The sequence below is a fragment of the Cervus elaphus genome, chromosome 5, assembly GCF_910594005.1.
Source record: "Cervus elaphus chromosome 5, mCerEla1.1, whole genome shotgun sequence".
Taxonomy (NCBI): domain Eukaryota; kingdom Metazoa; phylum Chordata; class Mammalia; order Artiodactyla; family Cervidae; genus Cervus; species Cervus elaphus.
Genome location: NC_057819.1, coordinates 59,642,743 through 59,664,597, shown reverse-complemented (window position 1 = coordinate 59,664,597; position 21,855 = coordinate 59,642,743). Strand labels below are relative to the sequence as shown.

General features: G+C 40.7%; 1 protein-coding gene across 2 annotated transcripts in view; it reads right to left on the bottom strand.

Annotated features, from left to right (window-relative positions):
• ARHGAP10 (Rho GTPase activating protein 10) overlaps positions 1-21,855 on the bottom strand; it is a 358,558-nt gene that overhangs the window by 107,787 nt on the left and 228,916 nt on the right. For both annotated transcript variants that reach the window (XM_043902572.1, XM_043902573.1), the window contains exons 16-18: positions 18,161-18,219; positions 6,104-6,209; positions 4,557-4,716 (exon numbers count right to left, since the gene is read on the bottom strand). In XM_043902572.1, the coding sequence (XP_043758507.1) occupies positions 4,557-4,716; positions 6,104-6,209; positions 18,161-18,219 (325 nt within the window). The remainder of the gene's footprint in view (positions 1-4,556; positions 4,717-6,103; positions 6,210-18,160; positions 18,220-21,855) is intronic.

Sequence of the window (21,855 nt, the reverse complement as noted above, 5' to 3'; positions counted from 1 at the left end):
CCATGCTACAACCTATTCAAGTCACCTATTCAGGAAGCCTTCCAGGTTCCCCGCAGCTGGACATAAACTCTGTTCATAAACTCCCGGCAGCTTCCTCTCTTCTGTCTGAGCACACTTACCCTTCACCACGCCATTTCTTCCTTTCCCTACAGGACTGTCTTCCCGTCTCTCAAATCTCACACTGTGTCTGACGCAGAGCAGGCACTCGTGACAGATATACTGAATTAATCCTCAACTAGTTGGCCCTCCATGGGTTCCCCATTAGCAGATTCAGCCCACAGCAGATCAAAACTATTCAGAAAAAAATTTCAGAAAGTTTCAAAAAGCAAAACTTGCATTTTCCCCACACTGGCAACTACTTACACAGCATTTACATTGTATTAGGTATTATCAACACAAGTAATCTAGAGATGATGTAAAGAATACAGCAAAATGCGTATAGGATATGTGCAAATAGGACACCATTTTATATAAGGGACTAGAAAATCTGTGGATTTGGGGATCTGCAGGGGATCATGGAACCAACTCCCCACAGATACCAAGGGAACAACTGTATACTTTAAGAACAAAACAAATGCAAAACTCACACATTCTAAGGTGCAACTCCTATTTGAAAATCCCTGGGAATTTCACAGTACCCTTTCCACCTGGGAAATGCAATTTTCTGCTTTGCAAAGGAAAAAGGACCTTGATAATATTTTTGGCCTATGAACACTTCTTTAAAAACAACATCTTAATGTATTGAGTGGAAATGAAGCCAAAACATATGGATTAAGTTTCCTATAAAGTACATATGGATTTTATGAAAACAGCAAAGAGCCTTGGATAAAATGTGATCTCCAAAGATTAACCAGGGGTCCTTTTCCAACTCCAAAATTAATCTGGAGCTCTCTTGCTTTAATTATATGTTGAAAGTTTCCTTTTCTGACTTAGCAACTTTCCTAGTCAGAGGTAAAATATTTCACATTCCTAGGGAAGAAAAATAAGTAACTAAGGAAAAGAAAACATTTTCCTTCTATTGTCATTTTGGCTGTTTCATTTCACAGCTAGTTTCTCCTCTTTTTTGAATTATAATTTTTTTCCTTCCTCATGAGACTATTCTTTCTCACGTTTCCTATCCTTTCTCATTTTTCTCTTTGCTCTCAAACATTAAAGGGAACTATCAATATATCCCTCTTTCACCACATTGAAGACAAACATCAGCCTCTCTAGGTGGTGTACAGAGATCAGTTGTCAAGGAAACGTATGGCTCAGGTGGGGCCAGATGTCCACAGGAAGTGTTTCTACAAAGCCACCCTTGTCAGCAGAAATACTCTTCGGCACAGCCAAGCACAGACTCTTACGTGAAGCCCAAACAAACAGAAACAAAAGGCTGGGAGTGAGAGTGAAAGTGGGCAAGGATGGGACTTCTGGGGTGGTCCAGTGGTTAGGACTCCGTACTTTCCATGGAGGGGCTGCAGTTCAATCCCTGGTGAGGGAACTAAGATCCGACATGCTTCAGGGCCCAAAAAACAAAACATAAAACAGAGTATCTTAACAAATTTAATACAGACTTTTTAAAAAATGGTCCACGTTAAAACAAATTTTTTTTTTAAAAAAACTGCACAAAGATGAAATTGAAGGGGGAAAAAAAAGAGAGAATGGAGAAATTAAGTTCTCAAAAATGTTCATTAATCCAAGCTAACTGCCCTTGGACTGCAAGGAGATCCAACCAGTCCATCCTAAAGATTAGTCCTGGGTGTTCATTGGAAGGACTGATGTTGAAGCTGAAACTCCAATACTTTGGCCACCTGATGCAAAGAGTTGAGTAATTTGAAAAGACCCTGATGCTGGGAAAGATTGAGGGCGGGAGAAGGGGACGACAGAGGATGAGATGGTTGGATGGCATCACCGACTCAATGGACATGGGTTTAGGTGGACTCCGGGAGTTGGTGATGGACAGGGAGGCCTGGCGTGCTGCGGTTCATGGGGTCACAAAGAGGTGGACATGACTGAGCGACTGAACTGAACTGAACCGAACCACCCCACCCCAAGCAACCCTGAGGGTGCCCCAAACGTGAGCCCACACATTCAGGGAACAATCTGAAACTCAGGATCTCATCTCCTCTTGGTCGGAGACCTCAGGACTTGAGTCAATATCAGTTGTGCATTCACAGCACTGCCCAGCTTGGCCACAGAAAGGGGGAGAGGGCAGACCAGAACCCCTCCACTTAATTCTATAAGGCTCCATCTCCGAGCACAGGGCCAGTCCCATCTGCAGTAACTATTGTAATCGGCTCGACAATGCCGCTTGGAAGTTCCTGTAAGATTTGTTAACAGGGTGAAAGCAGCCCTCACTACTTCCCAGAAGAACGGAATCAGGCACTTATCTCGCCCGCGCCAAATAAGAGAACATGGGAAGCTGTGGCATTAGGTGGGGTGAGCATTTTATCCGAGAGCAAGACCCAGAGTCAGTATTTTCACAAATAAATTGAATAAAAGTTCTCTAGTTGGGATTTAACCGAATGATAGCTGTGCTCCTAAACATTTTCTCAAAGCTTAGAGTCTAATTATTTCTTTTCCACAAAACGAATAGTAGCCATTGTGCCATGAAGCTGTCTTACTGGATAGCTCACTGTACATGCTAACGAGGTTTAATGACTGTTTGATGGGACCATAAAAGGAGACATAAATGCACCACTAGCTGCCGAAAAACAAAACCAAAAAAACCCCCACCAATGTCTGACACCCATAAGCAAGCTGCTTTTGCCACCTCGTAAAGTGAATGTCTAACTAGGTTTCAAGCCTCACTTTTCAGTGGGAAGTGATGTTCGCGTAAGCTAGAATTCCTCCAGCCAGCAGAAGACACAACAAGAATCCAAGGAACATCCTTGCCATGCCTCGCTCAAAAGGACTACAGCTCTGTCTCCTTCCCACTTCATTGACCTCCATATATTTTACTGAATCCATTAATTCACCAAATAATTATTAACAGAGTGCCTAAGGAGTACCAGGATTTATTCTAAATATGCAAAAAGATCTCTGTCCTCAGAGATCTAGAAGTAAGAAATGGGTAACAATGAGAAAAGTAAGTACAGTGCACAGGATGTCAGGGACATGAGCTGTGGGATACAGTTCCCAAAACACGACTCCAACCCCCCCAGATGGTGACTCACTTCCCATCAGGGGCTGTAATGTTTGTCTTCGCCTCCCAGCACCTGTATACATGCTAACCATATAACGCAATCTCAATTTTTTAGAAAATTGAGTAAGCAATTAAAGTTGTTGACCAATCATCTTAACAGTTTTCCAATTCCCTGTCTTAGAAGTGAGAAAACCGTAACTCAAAAAACACCTATGCACCCTAATGTTCACTGCTGCACTGTTTACAATAGTCAAGACGTGGAAGCAACCTAAGTGTCTATCAACAGAGGAACGGATAAAGAAGATGCACAATGGAATATTACTCAGCCATAAAAAGGAACAAAGTTGGATCGTTTGTAGAGACATGGGTGGGCCTAGAGTCTGTCATAGAGAGTGAATAAGTCAGAAAGAGAAACAACAAGTGTATATTGACACATATATGTAGAATGTAGAAAAATGGTATAGATGAATTTATTTGCAAAGCAAACATAGAGACACAGATGGAGAGGACAAACTTATGGATACCAAGTGAGGAAGAGGGATGGGAGGAATTGGCAGACTGGGACCGACATATACACACTACTGACACTATGTATAAAATACGTAGCTAATGAGAACCTACTGCATAGTTCAGACAACTCTACACAGTGCTCTGTGGTGACCCAAACGGGGAAGAAAAGCAGAAAAGAGGGGATGTATGTACACGCCCAGCTGATTCATTATGCTGTGGAGCAGAAAATAACACAACACTGTAAGGCAATTATACCTCAATAAAAGTTATTAAAAAAAAAAAAAAGACGAATGAGGAAAGTTACTGGCCAGGTCCTGCTCTATATGAACAGAAGAGGAGGAAAAAATCCTAGAAGATCTTGAAAGAGTTCATTTATTTTGAAAACTCATGTATTCCTCTGAACACAGAGAAACAAACAATAGCATATGTTACCTAAGAGAGTATTCATTTTAAGCCAGAGATTCTCAACCTGGAGACCCCAGGTTCAAGAATGCATGTGGATCTCCTGAAATTTTTAGCATAGCTATGAGGAGAGGGGGGAGTTGTGTGTGTTTTTCTGGGGACGAGGGTGGAACAGACTGACAACACATGTTTTCCCTGAGTTACAGGAAAAGGAATCTGAGTGAGGAATCCAAGGAGAGGAACAAAGGCAGCAAAACATGGTCTACAACACGGCCGATACTCATTGGCATCTGGATTAAATGTTGCTTCCTTAAACCAGTGGAATAACAGAAGACTAGGTAAGCTTCAGATTTATGGAACTCTGCCAAAGACACAAACTCCAGGAGGACTTCTCAGAACCAGGCTTACCATCATGAGAATAAAATTATTACATAAAAAACTAAGAGGACAGGTGTACCTCACATGGAAATAAGCCCCCAATAGGAAATACCCTAAGGAAAGGGGAAAAAGGCACTTTTACCTTTTCATGGTTTTCAATTAAAATTTCCACAACAATGTTCTGAAACTTCAAATCCATGATGGCAGCAACAGTTTCTTCCTGTGGCCTCATGAGAGTTGGTCCAAACACCACTCCTAAATTTGCCACGGTCATGAGGTTCTGCTTGGAGTGATTTGAAACACTAATAAGATGAAAGGGGGTAGAAAGGTCTCTGGTTAAAAGAAGGGGCAGTAACTGTGGGATGCCTGCAACTCTGTCTTTCCCTACAGAGAGGAAGTCAGACTCAACTGTCCTCAGTGTCTGCCCCTGTAATAGTCACACGTGGCGAGGCACCACATGTGGGGACCCTGCCTAGCTTCCCACATCCTTCCTTGCCTTTGATGCTCTGTTTAACCACAGCATCTTTCTTATAATGCTATGTCTGTGCTAAGCTTGTGTCCCTGAAGGCCTTCATTTGCTGTTTCTTCCTTTCTACCGAGAACATCCCCTCTTTCCCCTGGTCATTACACACCTGTTTCCAAAGACTCCCAGCCCACCTGGCACCTTTGTAAGAAGCATCATCACGAGCACAGAGCTTGGTCAGAACACCCATACTCCATTATGCAGAGAACAACCTGGGCAACTGTTCTCAGCAGCCCTGCCACCTAATTCAAGCCTCAACTCAAAGGTCTTAGCCTTGAAAAGACCCTCCATCACAACTCTTTATAGTCCCAGACCCAATACGTATTCTTTATCCCTCACTCTTACTTAGCCTTTTTACCACTTACCACCTGACATGATTTTTATTTGCAGTTTGTTCATTATCTTTTCCCTCTTAGAAAGAAGGTACTTCACAAAGACAGGGACTTTATCTTGTTCAACTATGTGTTCAACTAACACCTTAGAAGGCACTCAGAAAATACTGGCAGGCCAAATGAATGAATGGCTCTACTGCAGTAGGAGCCCTGGAACCACACAATATTTTCTCACCTCCAGTTTCTTTTGCGTGTATGTGAAATACAGGTTATAAAACACAGTGTTCCTCAGCTTCCTCTCACCTCTAAAATTCTACAATTATAGTGACCTAGGAGTCATTTACATATGAAGAAAGAGCTAATTTCCCCACTGAATTATTAGATTTTGCTTACTTTGTAAAGAAGGAGTGAAAAAAAATGGAATGGATTGAATGAAATAACTACCTATTACTGGATTAAACAAACTCCAAGGATATATCCATGCAGACTCAGAATTAGGTAGGTGTGAAACCAAGTTAAATTTGCTAACAGGCTTATAATCACATGGCCAGAATCAGTGTATAGGGAAATGTTTAAGATTCTCTTTTCTTACTTCTAATCAAACCCTGAGTTGCTGGCAGGGAAGTTAAGCAAATAATTATACGACTTCATGAAAGCATCACATTTCATCAGTCTTGTCCAAAACACACACAGCGAGGCAAGCGTCCAGCCCGCTCTTGCAGGCGTGGCCCCTGGTATTGTGTCCGCAGCCCCAGTTCAAAGTGTTACAGACCCAACACCACCACACGGCACCCAAAGCAAAATAAAACAAGTTAGGAAGAAAGAGAGGCTTACTTAGTTAAGTGTTTCACCAAAATATCCAACATTTCTTTATTTTTTTCTGGCAGTTTGTGTACCAAGAAATGGATAGCATTAACACGAGATTCCGGGCTGCCGCTTTCTTTAAAAAAAAAAAACAAGAAAAAAAAAAAGTTAGCAGAGAATTCAGAATGAAATATAGTCCTGAAAACAAACAATTGCAACAGCTCATCCATTAAATCTTTAAGCACAGAATTTACACATATTTTGCCACCATTCAAAGGAAAAGAAAATCCATCTTTCTCCCTATTATGAATCTTCGATGCCTCCCCTATGAAGTAATTTCAGTGCAGTGGCAAATAATGCCTTTCCCTCTGCTGGTATTTAAAACAGAAAGGGACCACGGCTTCTCCCTCTGGCACGCTGCACCTCAAGTCCGCCCCTCACTTACCTGTTGACTCCAGTCATGGGTCACCACCCCACAACGGAATGCAAATAAAATCTCACCAAGTGGTTTCTTTACATTTATGCATTAAATTATACCCCCAAAAATGATATGCTGAAATTCTAACTCCCGGTATCACAGAATGTGAATGTTTTCAAATGCACCATCTTGTTTTCATCAGGTGTGGTAAGACACACAGACATGAAAACTGTCCTGAAGGAAGAAGCTGATCCTCACAGATCCCTAGAAATAAGAGGAATGGCATGGCAGGCAGGGCCACGCGGTGAAGCGCCAGGTCAGGAGGTGAAGAATGAGGGCAAGATGCTTTACTGTGCTATCTTTCTGAAGAAAAGGCAAGGCAGGGTAAGCAGGCTTAGGATTTGTTGGTGTAAATATTTCAACAGGCTCAGGGATATAAAGACTGTTCCTGACTATTGGTGCCTGGCCCTGGGGTGACTAAGGCAGGAGAATGTTGGCCTGGAATGTTAGAACCTGAAAGATGGGGTCAGGGAGGGAACGAGGGCTCTGGATTGGTTAGTTCACACATGGAAAGGGTGCTCAGGTTAAATATCTCTAGGAATTGGTTAGCCCTGGAAAAGACAGTCTCCCCAGGGTCACTCAGGCCCCAGATGTCAAAACATTAGGATCACAAGATGAGCCTGACACAGTGCTTATTTAGAACAGGTCACTGAAGATGTCATTAGTTAAGATGAGACAACAGTGGAGAAATGCCGTACTGCCCACCAGGCTCCTCTGTCCATGGAATTTTCCAGGCAAGAATACTGGAGCAGGTTGCCATCTCCTTCTCCAAGGGATCTTCCCAACCCAGGATTGAACCCAGGTCTCTTGTGTCTCCTGCATTAGCAGGCAGGTTCTTTACCAGCTGAGCCACCAGGGAAGGCCCAAATCCAATATGACTGATGTAACAAAGGCAGAGGGGGAAGATGACCACCATGAAGGCAGACACAGGAGAGACTATCATGTGTCAATGGAGTGATGAAGCTACAAGCCAAGGGTCACCAAGAATTGCCAGGAAACGTCAGAAGGTGGAGGAGGCAAGGAAGGACCCTACCCTGGAGTCTTCCAAGGGAGCAAGCCCTGCTGACAGCTTGATTTGAGACCTCACCTCTTGAACTGTAAGAAGAATAAACTTTTCCTGTTTTAAGCCATTCGGTTTGCGGTTCTTTGTCATAGCAGCTTAAGGGAACAAATATAGCCCCTTAATCCCTTAGACCTTGGTCTTATCATCCATGGCTCTTATGAACAATATGCCCAAACTCCTTTTATTGTGTTGATGGAAAATTAATGGAACCCATCAAAAAAGAATGCTTAATATTGAAAATTATGCTTGAGTTTTCAGAGGTGTCAAAGAAGTGACTGATGAGAATGAGCTGGTCAGTTTACCACATCAGGAAGGAAGGTCGCAAACTGCTGTGGAAGTTCACAGAGAGCTGGCAGGGAGGCTCAGGAAGGTTTCACATAAGGGAGAGCACTGAAGCAGGGGCTTGAAAAACAGGAAAGGTTTCAGGGACAGGCGGAACCGAGAGGTGAGGCGTACATTCTGGATTCGGCAAACAGTGTGAGAAAGCGCACAGCCTACTCACAGAGGGCAGCTTAAACTGATAGAAAGGTGGTCGGAACTAAACTTTGGTCTGTAAAGACCAATATTACTCATCCAGAAGAGCAAAACAATGCCATCTGCAGTGCCACGGACGGGCCTAGAGATCGTCACCCTGAGTGAAGTCAGACAAATATCACGTATTGCTTATATGCAGAATCTTTTTTAAAAGCGGTACAAATGAACTTATTTACAAAACAACAATTGAGTGACAGATGTAGAAAACAAATGTGTAGTTATCAAGGGTAACAGGGGGAGGATAAATTGGAGACTGGGATTGACATAGACACACTATACACAAACCAGTTAACTAATAAGAACCTACTCTGTAGCACAGGGAACTCTACTCAATACTGTGTAACGGCCCATATGGGTGAGAACCTAATGAAGAGCACACACATATATATACACGTGTGTGTGTGTGTGTGTGTGTGTATGTGTGTGTGTGTGTGTGTAACTGATTCACTTTGCTGTATACAGGCAACTAACACATCACTGTGAATAAACTACACTCTAATAAAAATTCTTTAAAAGAGAACCGTCTTTACTGATGGCTTCTAAATCAGTCACTGAAAGTAAAGCAAGAAAGAATATGAGCAGAGCGGAAGATACACCTGAAATTTTTGGAGGATGAATTTGAATGGGGAAAAGAACAGATTAAGAGGGAAATGCTATGTGGGCAGGAAGCAGTGAAGCAGGAAGGGGCAGGCAGATGGGGAAAGCGGTTGTGTTAGTCACTCAGCTGTGTCCAGCTCTTTGTGACCCCATGGACTGTAACCCACCAGGCTCCTCTGTCCATGGGATTCTCCAGGCAAGAATACTGGAGTGGGTTGCCATTTCCTTCTCCAGGGGATCTTCCTGACCTAAGGGTTGAACCTGGGTCCCCCACATCAGAGGCAGATTCTTTACCATCTGAACCATCAGGAAGTCTGGAAAGGGGTTGAACTACAAATGAGAAAATAGAGCAAAGAAGTGTAGTCTGCAGTCAGACAGTAGATTCACTGCTCCCAACTGACAGCAAAGCGTCCTTAAGCAAGTTACCTAAGCTCCCGAGGCCTCAGTTTCCTCACCTGCAAAATGAAGTGAACAGCACTATCTCAGAAGGCCACTGTGAGATTCAGTGAGGTGACCAATGTCAAGCGCTGAGCCCCAGTGGCTGGCATAGAGAGGCACTCAAACTCTTAGCAAACACTGCTTATGTCATTTGTGTTCCTGTTGTGGTCTGTGTTCCTCTAATGTGAGAGCTATTACAGAAGAGACAGAATTCACAGGATCTAGCCGTGGCTCAGCTGTGGGTCCAAGGAAGAGGCAGAGATGATGACGTTTCTCAGCTGGGTTATCTGGTGGTACAGTCAGTTCTACGGACAGACAGGAACCCAGGAGGCAAAGCATGTTTGAGGAGGAAGACAGTGGCGGGTGATGGAGAAAGTGACATTCAAGGGCTGGCACTCTAACAGGTATCTGTAAAGGGGAAGATGCTGGAGAGCTGAAGACTAGCCACACTCTGCAAAGGGTGTGACCTCTGGCACGTGGCCAACGCTGCCCAACCACTCCAGAGGCCAACAAAGGACACGGTGGGGAAAGAGCCCCAAAGACGAACAGGGGAGAGGCCGACAGGGAGCCAAGCAAAACACAGCAGGAGGAAGAGACGAGAAGACCAGGGAGGTGCAGGGTCATCAGACAGTCGCGTGAGAAGAAATCTGCGAAGACTGGGTAGCTCATACCATCGCACCGTCGGGAGTTAAGGAGAGACTAGGTCATCGAAACACAAAGGAGGAGTCCCAGATATGGCAAAATCTACCTAACAAAAGTAGGAGGTTAAAGAGTGAGGTGCTGAAGGGGACAGGGAGGGTGGGGATTCAACCAACTCTTCAAACTAGAAGAGGATTTCCCTGATGGTCCAGTGGTTAAGACCTTGCCTTTCCACTGCAGGGGGCATGAGATTGATCGGATTGATCCATGGTTGGAGAAGTGCCGTATGCCAAAAGGCTCAGCCAAAAAGGAAAAAAAGGCAGGGGTAGGGGGGTGATGGAAGAAAGGACAGAGAAGGGAAAAGAAAAGCAAAGCCGATTAAGAAAGGGAATTTGGTATTTTAACTTTTTAATAATTGGCATGTAACATTATATTAGTTTCAGGTGTACAACATCAGAATTCAATATTTGGATACACTGCAAAATGAAAAATGACCACCATAACAAGTTAACATCTGTCACCACATATAGTTACAAATTTCTTCCTCGTGATGAGAACTTTTAAGATCTACTCTCTTACAACTTTCAAACATACAATACAGTGTTATCACCTATAGTCATCAAGCTGTACATTACATCCTCATGACTCATTTATCTTACAATTGGAAGTCTGTACCTTTTATCCCTCTTCACCCATTTTGCCCACCCCATTGCCTCCCACCTCTGTCAACTACGCATCTGATCTCAGTGTCTATGAACTTGAAGGTTTTTTCTTTGTTTGTTTTTAAGTTCACAAATAAGTGAGATCATGCAGTATTTGTCTTTCTTTGTTTGACTTAGGGAATATGTTTTTTCAAAATAATAGTTTCACCTTCTTATCACTGTAAAAAAAAAAAGTCTGTTCTGCCAAAATTTTAGAAAACAGATAAAGTAAAACTTCAGTAAAAAAAAAAAAAAAAAAAAAATCACTAAAAATCTGAATTACATATAGTTAAGAAAGAATGCAATCAGACTACATAGAACTCCTACGATCAGAAGAGAGAGACGATCCAAAAGAAAAATGGGAAAATATAGAGCAAAAATATATGAAAGAGGACAGTTAAATGACCCATAAGTGAAAGTGAAGTCGCTCAGTTGTGTCCGACTCTTTGCGACCCCATGGACTGTAGCCTACCAGGCTCCTCCCTCCATGGGATTCTCCAGGCAAGAGTACTGGAGTGGGTTGCCATTTCCTTCTCCAGAGGATCTTCCCAACTCAGGGATCGAACCAGGGTCTCCCACATTTCAGGCAGATGCTTTAACCTCTGAGCCACCAGGGAAGCCCTAAATGACCCATACATGTATGGAAAAAGCACTAAACCTCATTAGTTATCAGGAAAATAGAAATAAAAACCACAATAAAAACTCCTATACACCTATCAGGATGGCTTTAGGTGAATAATAAGCTTTGACAAGGACATGAAGCAGTTGGAACTGTCGTGCATTAACTAGGTGGGAATAATTAAATGGTACAACCAATTTGGAGGATGGTTAGGCAAAATCCCCTGATGCTGAACACATATTCCCATGACCCCAAAATGCCATAGGACCATTCACTAAAGGACACACAGGGGAAGGTTCTTGGCAACAGCACTTTGGATAATAGTCCAAAATGGAAGCAACTCAAGTATGCATCAAGACTAGAACAGGTGGATGATGGCATATTCACACAATGGAGCAGAGAGTAAATGATGTACTGATTCCCTCCACAGGAATACATCTCATTAGATGAACTGAAGAAAGCCAGGCACGTTAGTATATCCTGCATGATTCCATTTACAGAAAGGTCAAATGCAGCAACCCTCACCCACGATGTCAGAAGTTAGTAGCATGGGCGAAGGCGGGATAGTAACCGGGGGTGGTTGTTTCACCTCAGTGGTGAAAGCGCTGAGTCCTAACCAGGGAATTCCTCGAGTTCAATTTCTTGACCTGAGGGCTAGCTGCATGGCTATCTCCACTTTACTGAATATCATTAACTGCACACTTATAATTTGTGCACATTTCTATTATGTTTCAAAGAAAAGTTCAAGTCACTCATAAAACTTATCTCATCCTAAGATAAAATCATAATTTTTAAAATTCTTTTTCAGATCCTTTTTCATATTAGGTCATTACAAGATGCTGAGTATAGTTCTCTGTGCCATACAGTAGGTCCTTGTTGTTAATCTATTTTATATATAGTAGTGTGTATACAGGCTTCCCTGGTCGCTCAGTGGGAAAGAACCCTCCCGCCAATGCAGGAGACTCGGGATCTATCCCTCGGGTCAGGAATATCCCCTGGAGAAGGAAATGGCAACACACTCCTGTATTTTTGCCTGGAGAATTCCGTGGACAGAGGAGCCTGGCGGGCTACATTCCATGGGGTCACAAAAGAGTCACAGACAACTTACTGACTAAACAACAACAAGTATGCATATGTTACTCCCAAGATCCTAGTTATTCCCTCCTTACCCCTTTTCCCCTTGGCTAACCATAAATTTGTTTTCTATATCTGTGAGTCTATTTCTATTTTGTAAATAAATTCATTTGTATCAGTTTTTTTTTTTTAGATTCCACATAGAAGTGATATCATATGGTATTTGTCTTTCTCTGTCTGATTTACTTCACTTAGTACGATAATCTCTAGGTTCATCCATGTTACTACTAATGTCATTATTTCATTCTTTTTATGGCTAATATTCCATTGTGTGTGTATACACACAAATCACATTTTTATCCATTCATCTCTTGATGAACATTTAGGCTGCTTCCATGTCCTGGCTACAGTAAATAATACTGCTATGAACACTGGCGTACATACACGTTTCTGAGTTAGAGTTTTCACCTTTTCCAGCTATGTGCCCAAGAGTGGGACTGCAGGATCAGAGGTAACTAGTTTTAGATGTTTTTAGGTCCCGCCATACTGTTCTTCACAGTGGCTGTCAGTAACTTTTAAATGTAATCCTTTCAGAGTTTTCCTCCTTTTTTTTGTGATGAGATATTCAAATATTCTGTTTCATTTAATATATAATGGACATCTCTCAGTCATTCAATGGACTGCACACCATTAATTTTATGAATATTTAGGTTGCTTCCAATGTTTGTAAAGTTGAGTTTGCGCCACTTGACACTTTCAGTAGTACTGTTTGAGAGGGAGGAATGAGCTTTTACAACACGGGACATGTTGATAAAGCAAGAAGGAAAAAAGGCTAAGAAATGAAAAAGCACATGATAAAGGAGAACACAATTAATCAAATACTATTAAATAATAAAAGACTCTTAGATACAGACTACATTAGTCATCGAAAGTAAAAGTACAACTATCTAAAGAGTTAGGTGATAAATTATAATCAAGTTTTTAATGTGGAGTTAAAACCAAGATAACACCTTACTAAATCAAAGCTGGAAGGAAATGAAAGCAATAAAAATATAATAGCATTTTTCAATTCACAGCTTTGATTTTTAAAATGAAATTAAAGCAGGGACTCTGAAAAACAGTCAAAAATTCCCAGGGAAAAAAAGGAAAATTGCCTGCAATAAGAACTTCATACTTTCAAAAACTAAAAATTTCTGAAAACTTTGCACTAAAACACTACTTGTAATTCATGTGTGTATCTTGTCAATAATCACCTTCTTCAAAGAAAATCTAATTTTAATATTTTTGATTTATCACTTATTCACAAATACAAGATAGGAAAACAGTTTTCCTGCCTTCTAAGAATAAGGTTCTTCATTTCTAAAAATACTATAATCAGTTTTGAAAAGCAGAATCAAAACCTTCCATGTCCTTTCCTGAGTCCCTCTCCCACCAGCTCACACCCATCTCATTTGAAATCACACACACATTTTTTCCTGAGTCTGATTTTCCTTCTTCCAAAAATAAGATTTTGTGGATACAAAGTTTTAAAGTGTAACTACTTTTTCTCCGTTTTGTTCCACTTTGATATTAATCAAAGCTTTATATTAATGGGCATCTTCATGCGGCTACAACATAATAATAACTCAGGTACTCAAAAGGAGTTTTCTAAGATAAACTGTCCTTAGCTGCTTATGCCATGTGCATTTCATTATATTTTAACTAACATAAACTGACAAAGAATGCAAGACATAACTTTTTTAAAAATCTAAGATACTGAATTCATCATGACACCAAATTCCTGCCATTTGCCAGGGACAGGAGTTTACTGTAACAGCAAAAGCATTTTAAATTGTGAAACTACAAATCGGCATCTACAACACTTAATGTCAATCTGCTTACGTTGCTGTGCCAACTAATGGAGACTGAAAAAGATACGAACGTAGCTTACCGGAGCTTATCAAAGATACACAGACAGATAAACTTAAATTCAATATTTAAATGTCATAAGTCAATAGCACTGTAATTTTAGGAAACCACTAGCAGTAACCATTCAAGTACTTTCCACGGGACAAAGGACTTTAATTAAGACATCAAGGAATCCAGTTCTTCTGGGAGAGACTCTATCTACCAGATATTGAATACATCAGGCTCAGATAGCTTGATGTCATTAGGCATCAATTTCTTCAATTTCCAGATGTCTGAGTCCCTCTTCACCAAGACAACACAACTTTGTCGTGTTTCCCCTACAAGAAACAAGGATAGAACAATCCAGCTAGGCAAACACTAGTGCCTTTCCTGTAATAGTTTTCTTTTCATTACAAATGACTAGAGAACTTTGTGATTTATGATTTTGCTTCCCAGGTAACTTCACTACAGGAAGAACACATACTGAACTGAACAATACGTACTAAAGAAGACAAGTATTCTGATTTGGGAAACAGAAAGTTTTAGAGTGATGCCGTGTTAGGCATCCAGGCTTCAGTTTTCATTCTCAAACTAAGTTTAGCATCAGTACAACCCTGAAGCCTGGGTCCAATTCTTACCAACATGATCTATCTAAGACTGTGAGCCTGAAAGGCTGAGACACACAGTGAGGACACAACATTCTCAAAGGTAATACACCCCATGTGCAGTACCAGATCCAGGTGAATGCCTACCAGTCTGCCCCAGCTGGGCAAGCTTCTGATTCCAGCAGGACCAAGCAAACTGTTTCCACCTTACAAATTCCTGTAAGATGGATTATATTCTCTCACAAGATGGATGGTATGAAATAGTAAGAAATATACATATATTGTTCTCTGTGCCTAGTTCCTGATGCTGAGCTCCTAAAACCCTTGTCTTTGTGGGGTGTTCTGAGAGTCTTATGTTCTAATATTTCTAGTTCCTGACACAACTCCTAGGAGCTCTGCTATTTCCTGAGTGATAAGAACATCTAACAGCAAGCTCCCAAGTCCCTCTGAATCTGGGGGTGATCAGAATGTCTTTTGTTTTAATGAGGTGACTTTTGGTGGGCTTCTAGATGGTGGGTAGTCACCAGAAAGAAGCTTGAATTTTCAGGTCCATCCACAATTCTCTGGAGAGGGCCAAGAAATGGAATTAATAATCCATCATGCCTACAGGATGAAGCCTTCATAAAAAGTCCCTCTAGCACAGGTATGGGAGACGGCAATGGCAACCCACTCCACTACTCTTGCCTAGAAAATCCCATGGACGGAGGAGCCTGGTAGGCTGCAATCAATCCATGGGGTCGCAAAGAGTTGGACATGACTGAAGCAACTTAGCAGCAACAGCACAGGGTATAGAGAGCTTCCAAGTGAATGAACATATCTAAACTGCAGGAGGGTGGCACATCCCAGCTTCATGAGTCTAACACTCCTACACTCAGGAGACATCTGGACTTTACCCTATGAACCTGACCATGTATCTGCATCCTTCATCATATCCTTTATTAATGCATTACCATAAGCTGGTAAATAAATGGACACTTGCATTTCCACGAGTTCTATGAACCACTCTAACAAATTCTCATGTCCAAGACAGGTTATGAGAAAGTGAACTTGTGGCCGGTCAGTCAAAAGTACCAGGAATAACCTGGGACTTGAGACGGGCATCTTAATTGGAAGGCAGTCTTGTAGGACCAAGTCCTTAACTTGTGGGATCAGAGGTCAACTCCAGGCAGACAGAATCAGAACTGAATCCAACTGCAGGCTGCTCAGCTGGCATCACAGAACAGGTTGGTATGGGGGGAAACCCACACATTTGGTGACCAGAAGTGAAGTATTGTGTGTGTGCAGGAGACACACAGGAGTGATTTTCCTACACAGATAGTTTCCAGTTTCTTTAGCAATTTTAAGTTAACTCCATCAGCTGAAACGATTTGTTGGATGCTCTTAATTTTACTAAGAAAAAAATTTTTTTTTTAATTTCTTGATGCATTCAACATGGATCAGTAGGTTTTTGCTTTTTTTCCCCAAGAATGAAGAAGAAGAAAAATTCTTTTCTGTGACGACGACAAAAAGAGAAACTTTCTATTTGTATCATATACTCCAGAAATGAACTCACAGGTTCTCAACAGACCTCTACAGGAAAGAAACTGACAAGGAAAAAAATGAAGGGAAGGATTTTTCTGGCGTCCAGTGGTTAGGACTTTGAGCTTCCACAGCAGAGGGTATGGGTTTGATTACTGGTCAGGAACTGAGAGCCCGCTGTGTGGGATCCCCACAAAGTCTGGAAGCAAAAAATAAGGTACTGGTCTAGAAGGTGATGCTACCTTTTGTACTTACACAATATCTTCTTCCACATTGTTAAAGGACAGTCTCAACAACTCTTGAAACTCACCTCCTAGGACTTAGCAACCACTTGTGAGCTCCTACTCTACATCTGGTAAAAATACATTGATGTTAGAATTTCAAACATACTGGCTTCAGTTACAAGGCGTGATAATGATACTAACTTATGGTAACTGAAACCTTTATTCCATAATCACTTTATCTTTCTCCAATTCTCAAAGGATTTTAGATTAAAACTGGCACTCTTCTGCTTTTTCCAGTCTCGGAGGCAAACAACATGAAACAATTGTCCTCCAACGAGAGTTTAATTTCTCTTTCCCTGGGTTGCCAGAAATGCCACAGGGAAGAATTCAAAACAACTAAGCATTTGCTTGAGTTTTTGCCAAGAAAACTTTCCCCCACTTCCCTGATCATACTGATTCCCTTTTTTAAAAAAATCCTCTTCCATGTGAAAACAAAAGGGAATAGAACCATATTTTTGCCTTTTGCAAACGCCTGTTTTATATGCAGACTCTAACTGGGCTGACCCATTACTTCTTTCTGCGACCTCCCAGGAACCTTCATGCTGGCTGGAGCAGGGACCTCACAAGGAGGTAACATTTAAAGCAATGTTTGGGCAGCAGTAACATAGGACCCAAAGGGATTGCTCTAAGGTTTTCAACAGATTAAACTATGGAATACATCCAAGGGAAAAAAATAAACGGAAATGAAAATACAATTACAGCTACCGTCAGTGCACCTGTGAAAACCAATACTGCAGGTTTAAGCCAATAGAACTGGGGTTTTGAATTTTAAATAAAGATCTCTATAACCCGGCAAGTTACTTAACATATCCCAACCTTCCTTTCCTTAACTATTAAATACCTAACACCAGAATATTTAGGAGGACTATGATGATTAAACACCATGTGTCAAATATAAAAACTGAGTGTATATAACAGAGTATAATTGAGTATATAATAGAAGGAAAACAAGAAATGAGTATGACTCACAAAAAATGTAATCACAAATTAAAATTCTACCAACTGTAAGCCTTTTTCATTTAACGTTTTATCACATAGAATTCACTCTCTACCAAATATTGTGTGGGATTCTGGCATGAGCTCACAATATTCCTTCTGCTTGCAGTTTCCATCTAAATATCCTTCTATGTGAAGTCATTTCCAACCTGCTAATCTCTCCAAATCTGCTAATCTCCCCAACCTTCTGCAAGTTAAATATGTCTGTGTTCCCATCACATTGTGCTCATGACATTATTATACATATTATGGTATAGGGAGACCTGTGAACCCCAATATTTGCTACAGCATTCACTCCTGGGGGCAGAAATCCTTTCACAGCTCAATATATTCATTATCTACTAGGGACCAGAGCACAGTAGGCAATAAATAAAGATCTGTGAATGTATGAATGCATATATCAATTATTCCTTTTTTCATCTTCTAAAAGGGGGGAAAATGTCAAACACCTCCTAAAGTGATTTCCGTTTTTAATACAGATTATAACAAATAAAAATAAATCTCTCATTTTAGTGGAAATGAGATTTAGTGGAAATTTAAACAGAAATTAAATTAGTGAGATTTAAATCAAAATTCAGTTTCCATTTAGTGGAAATTTTAGTATATACACAGTTAACCACAGAACTGTTTCTATCACGTCGCCACAATACTTACTGGCTGGAACAATGAAATCTCCATGTAACTCATAGGTCATCAGCGGCTCTGGAAGACTCCTACATGGAAAAGAGAACTCAGAATTACCAAAAACAAACAGGTCACCTCTCTTTGCACTTTTTATAAAAGGATATTCAATATGTCATGCATTTCTTTATGTTCAAAACTCCCCAAGAAATACTTTTACATATCAAAAAAGATACATCATTCAAATGGATTCCTTTATTAAGTGTTATCTGCACCAGGCATTATCAAAAGCTTAAGCAGTCACAAATTCCTATCAGATCTAAGCATTTCACATTTAATCTTGGAAAGTACCTTTACAAACATCTGATTTCATATATAAAACTTCCTTCCACAGACTTACTTATTTAAAGTCAAACATTTTATCCAACCAAATAGATAATACTGAAAATCACCCCTAGGGTATTAATTGAAGATGCCACAAAAAATATATGGAAAAGATTAAACAAACTTCAAGAAATCAAGCCCCCTCCTCTTATATCTCTTATAAAAATATAATACTCAACTTTGATATAGGCCTATGAAACAATAAAGATATAAAATAAAATTGATGATAACTTAAAAAAAATCATTTTAATTTTCTACAAAGCAGATTACATAAATAGTAGATTTCATCCTGTGGTCAACAGAATGTTAGTTCAATCAACATTTATATGTATCTTAAATTTTAAAAGACCAGATCCTCAAACTCTATAAACACTTAAAGAACACAAAGATGAGCTTTCAATCTGCATCCCCTTTCTGGAGGGCAACATGGAAACATAAAAGATAAAAACTTCTTAAAACATTTAGAATCAAGATTGCCAGGAGAAATATCAATAACCTCAGATATGCAGATAACACCACCCTTATGGCAGAAAGTGAAGAAGAACTAAAGAGCCTCTTGATGAAAGTAAAAGAGGAGAGTGCAAAAGTTGGCTTAAAGCTCAACATTCAGAAAAGTAAGATCATGGCATCTGGTCCCATCATTTCATGGCAAATAGATGGGGAAACAGTGGAAACAGTGGCTGACTTTATTTTTCTGGGCTCCAAAATCACTGCAGATGGTGACTGCAGCCATGAAATTAAAAGACACTTACTCCTTGGAAGGAAAGTGATGACCAACCTAGACAGCATATTAAAAAGCAGAGACATTACTTTGCCTACAAAGGTCTGTCTAGTCAAGGCTATGGTTTTTCCAGTGGTCATGTATGGATGTGAGAGTTGGACTGTAAAGAAAGCTGAGCACTGAAGAATTGATGCTTTTGAACTGTGGTGTTGGAGAAGACTCTTGAGAGTCCCTTGGACTGCAAGGAGATCCAACCAGTCCATTCTGAAGGAGATCAGTCCTGGGTGTTCATTGGAAGGACTGATGCTGAAGCTGAAACTCCAGTACTTTGGCCACCTCATGTGAAGAGTTGACTCATTGGAAAAGACCCTGATGCTGGGAGGGACTGGGGGCAGGAGGAGAAGGGGATGACAGAGGATGAGATGACTGGATGGCATCACCAACTTGATGGACATGAGTTTGAGTAAACTCCGGGAGTTGATGATGGACAGGGAAGCCTGGCATGCTGCGATTCATGGGGTTGCAAAGAGTCAGATATGACTGAGCGACTGAACTGAACTGAATGTAAAAAAATATAGCCACTCTGGAAAGAAGCTTGTCAGTTTCCCCAAAAATTAAATATATACCTATCATAAGACCCAGGCACTATACTCCTAGGATTCACCCAAGAGAAATGAAAGCCTCAGTGCTCAGCTGTGTCTGATTCTTTGTGACCCCATGGACTGTAGCCTGCCAGGCTCCTCTGTGCCTGGAATTTTCCAGGCAAGAATACTGAAGTGAATTGCCATTTCCTTCTCCAGGAAATCTTCCCAGCCCAGGGATCAAACACCAGTTTCTCCTATCTCCTGCATTGGCAGGAGGATTCTTTACCACTGGCATCACCTGGGAAGCTTAAGTTCACTGAAAAGATTTATACACAAAGGTTTTTAAAGTAGCTTTATTTATAACAGCCAAAAGCAACAAATAATGCAAGTGTCTATTAACAGTAAGTGGATAAAAGAAGAAATTTGTGGTATATCCATAAAAAGGAACATCAGTTAGCATCAAGAAGGAATGGATAACTGGTGTTTGCCGCAACATAGGTGAATCTCGAATTATACCAAGAGAAAGAACCCAGATTTTATTTTTTTTACTTTTTTGGCCATGTAGCATGTAGGATCCTAGTTCCCCGACCAGGGATGGAACCAGTGTCCCCTGTGTTGGAAGAGCTGAGTCTTACCCTCTGGACCACCAGGGAAGTCCAAGAATCCAGATTTTTAAAAGTACATGTTGTATGACTCCATTTACATGAAATTACAGGAAATGTCAGTTAATGTATAGTGACAGAAAGCAAACCAAGTGGTTTGCCCGGGATGAGGGAACGAGAAGAGAAGTGTGAGAGAGAGGGAACTCAAAGGGGCTTGAGGAACCCCTGACGGCAGGTTAACCATCCTGACTTTGCTGACGGCTTCACAGACATACAAGCACATCAAACTGCTCAAAATATATTCTATGAATATATGCAGCTATTGTACATCAATTACACTTCAATAAAACTGCTTAGCAAAACATGAAAAAATATATTTACAGACTATGCTCCCTACATTTAATTTTTTACTGAATAAATTTCACTTGGAACATTAGATAAGTGGAAGGTGCACAGTGTGTTATTTTGATAATTTATATATTGTGATGTGATAACCAATGTAGCAATATTTATCACATTACATAATTATAGTACACTATTGTCTGCATTCATTATACTATGCATTACATCTCTGTGGCCTATTTACTACTCATTATGGGTTTGTCCCCTCTAACACCAGTCTCACCCCTCCACCAGGCCCTTGTAGCCACTATTTTATCTTACGTACAATGTCTGATGCTGCAGAATACACACACACACACACACAATGACAACTAGAGACAGTGACGCTGAAACTTAAAAGCACTAGTGAAGAAAAGCTGTTCTCTTATTTCCCCTCTCTCTCTCTCTCTCCCCTTTATCCACTATACTCAAAGAAGAAAAATAAAACGAATTACACTACAGACTAAATAAAGAAAAAGAAGTCGCAATCAAAAAGCAAAGCTCTGGTTTTGTTTCAAAACAGGATCAAGCAGGAAGTAGTGATAAAGGAAAATGTTTCATCTGTCAGAGAATGAAAGTTAAAGGGTTCCCAAAAGAGGGGGGGAAATGAGATCGCTTAGAAATCCCATAGAGAGTGTTTCATTTCCAATAAAAATGAATTTGTATCTAAATATCTTCATGCTACTTACATCATTGCAGTACGTCTAGCTAAGCAATGCGGCATAAAAAAAATAAGAATTAAGTCTTGGGGTTTTTTTAGGTTTGTTTTTTTAAGATTTTGGCTGCTCTGGGTCTTCCTTGTGGCTCGTGGGCTATTTCCTGCGGCCCACAGGCTCAAAATCACCATTCATGGGCTTGGTTGCCCCGCAGCACGTGGAATCCTAGTGCCCTGACCAGAGATTGAATCCAAGTCGCCTGCATTGGAAGGCGGATTCTTCACCACCAAACCACAACGGAAATCCCTTAACTATTGCTAACGTTGGAGAAGCAGTAATAAAAATGACAAGTTTCCCATATACAACTCATTATGTTGTCACTACATCGGTTGGCTTCTCA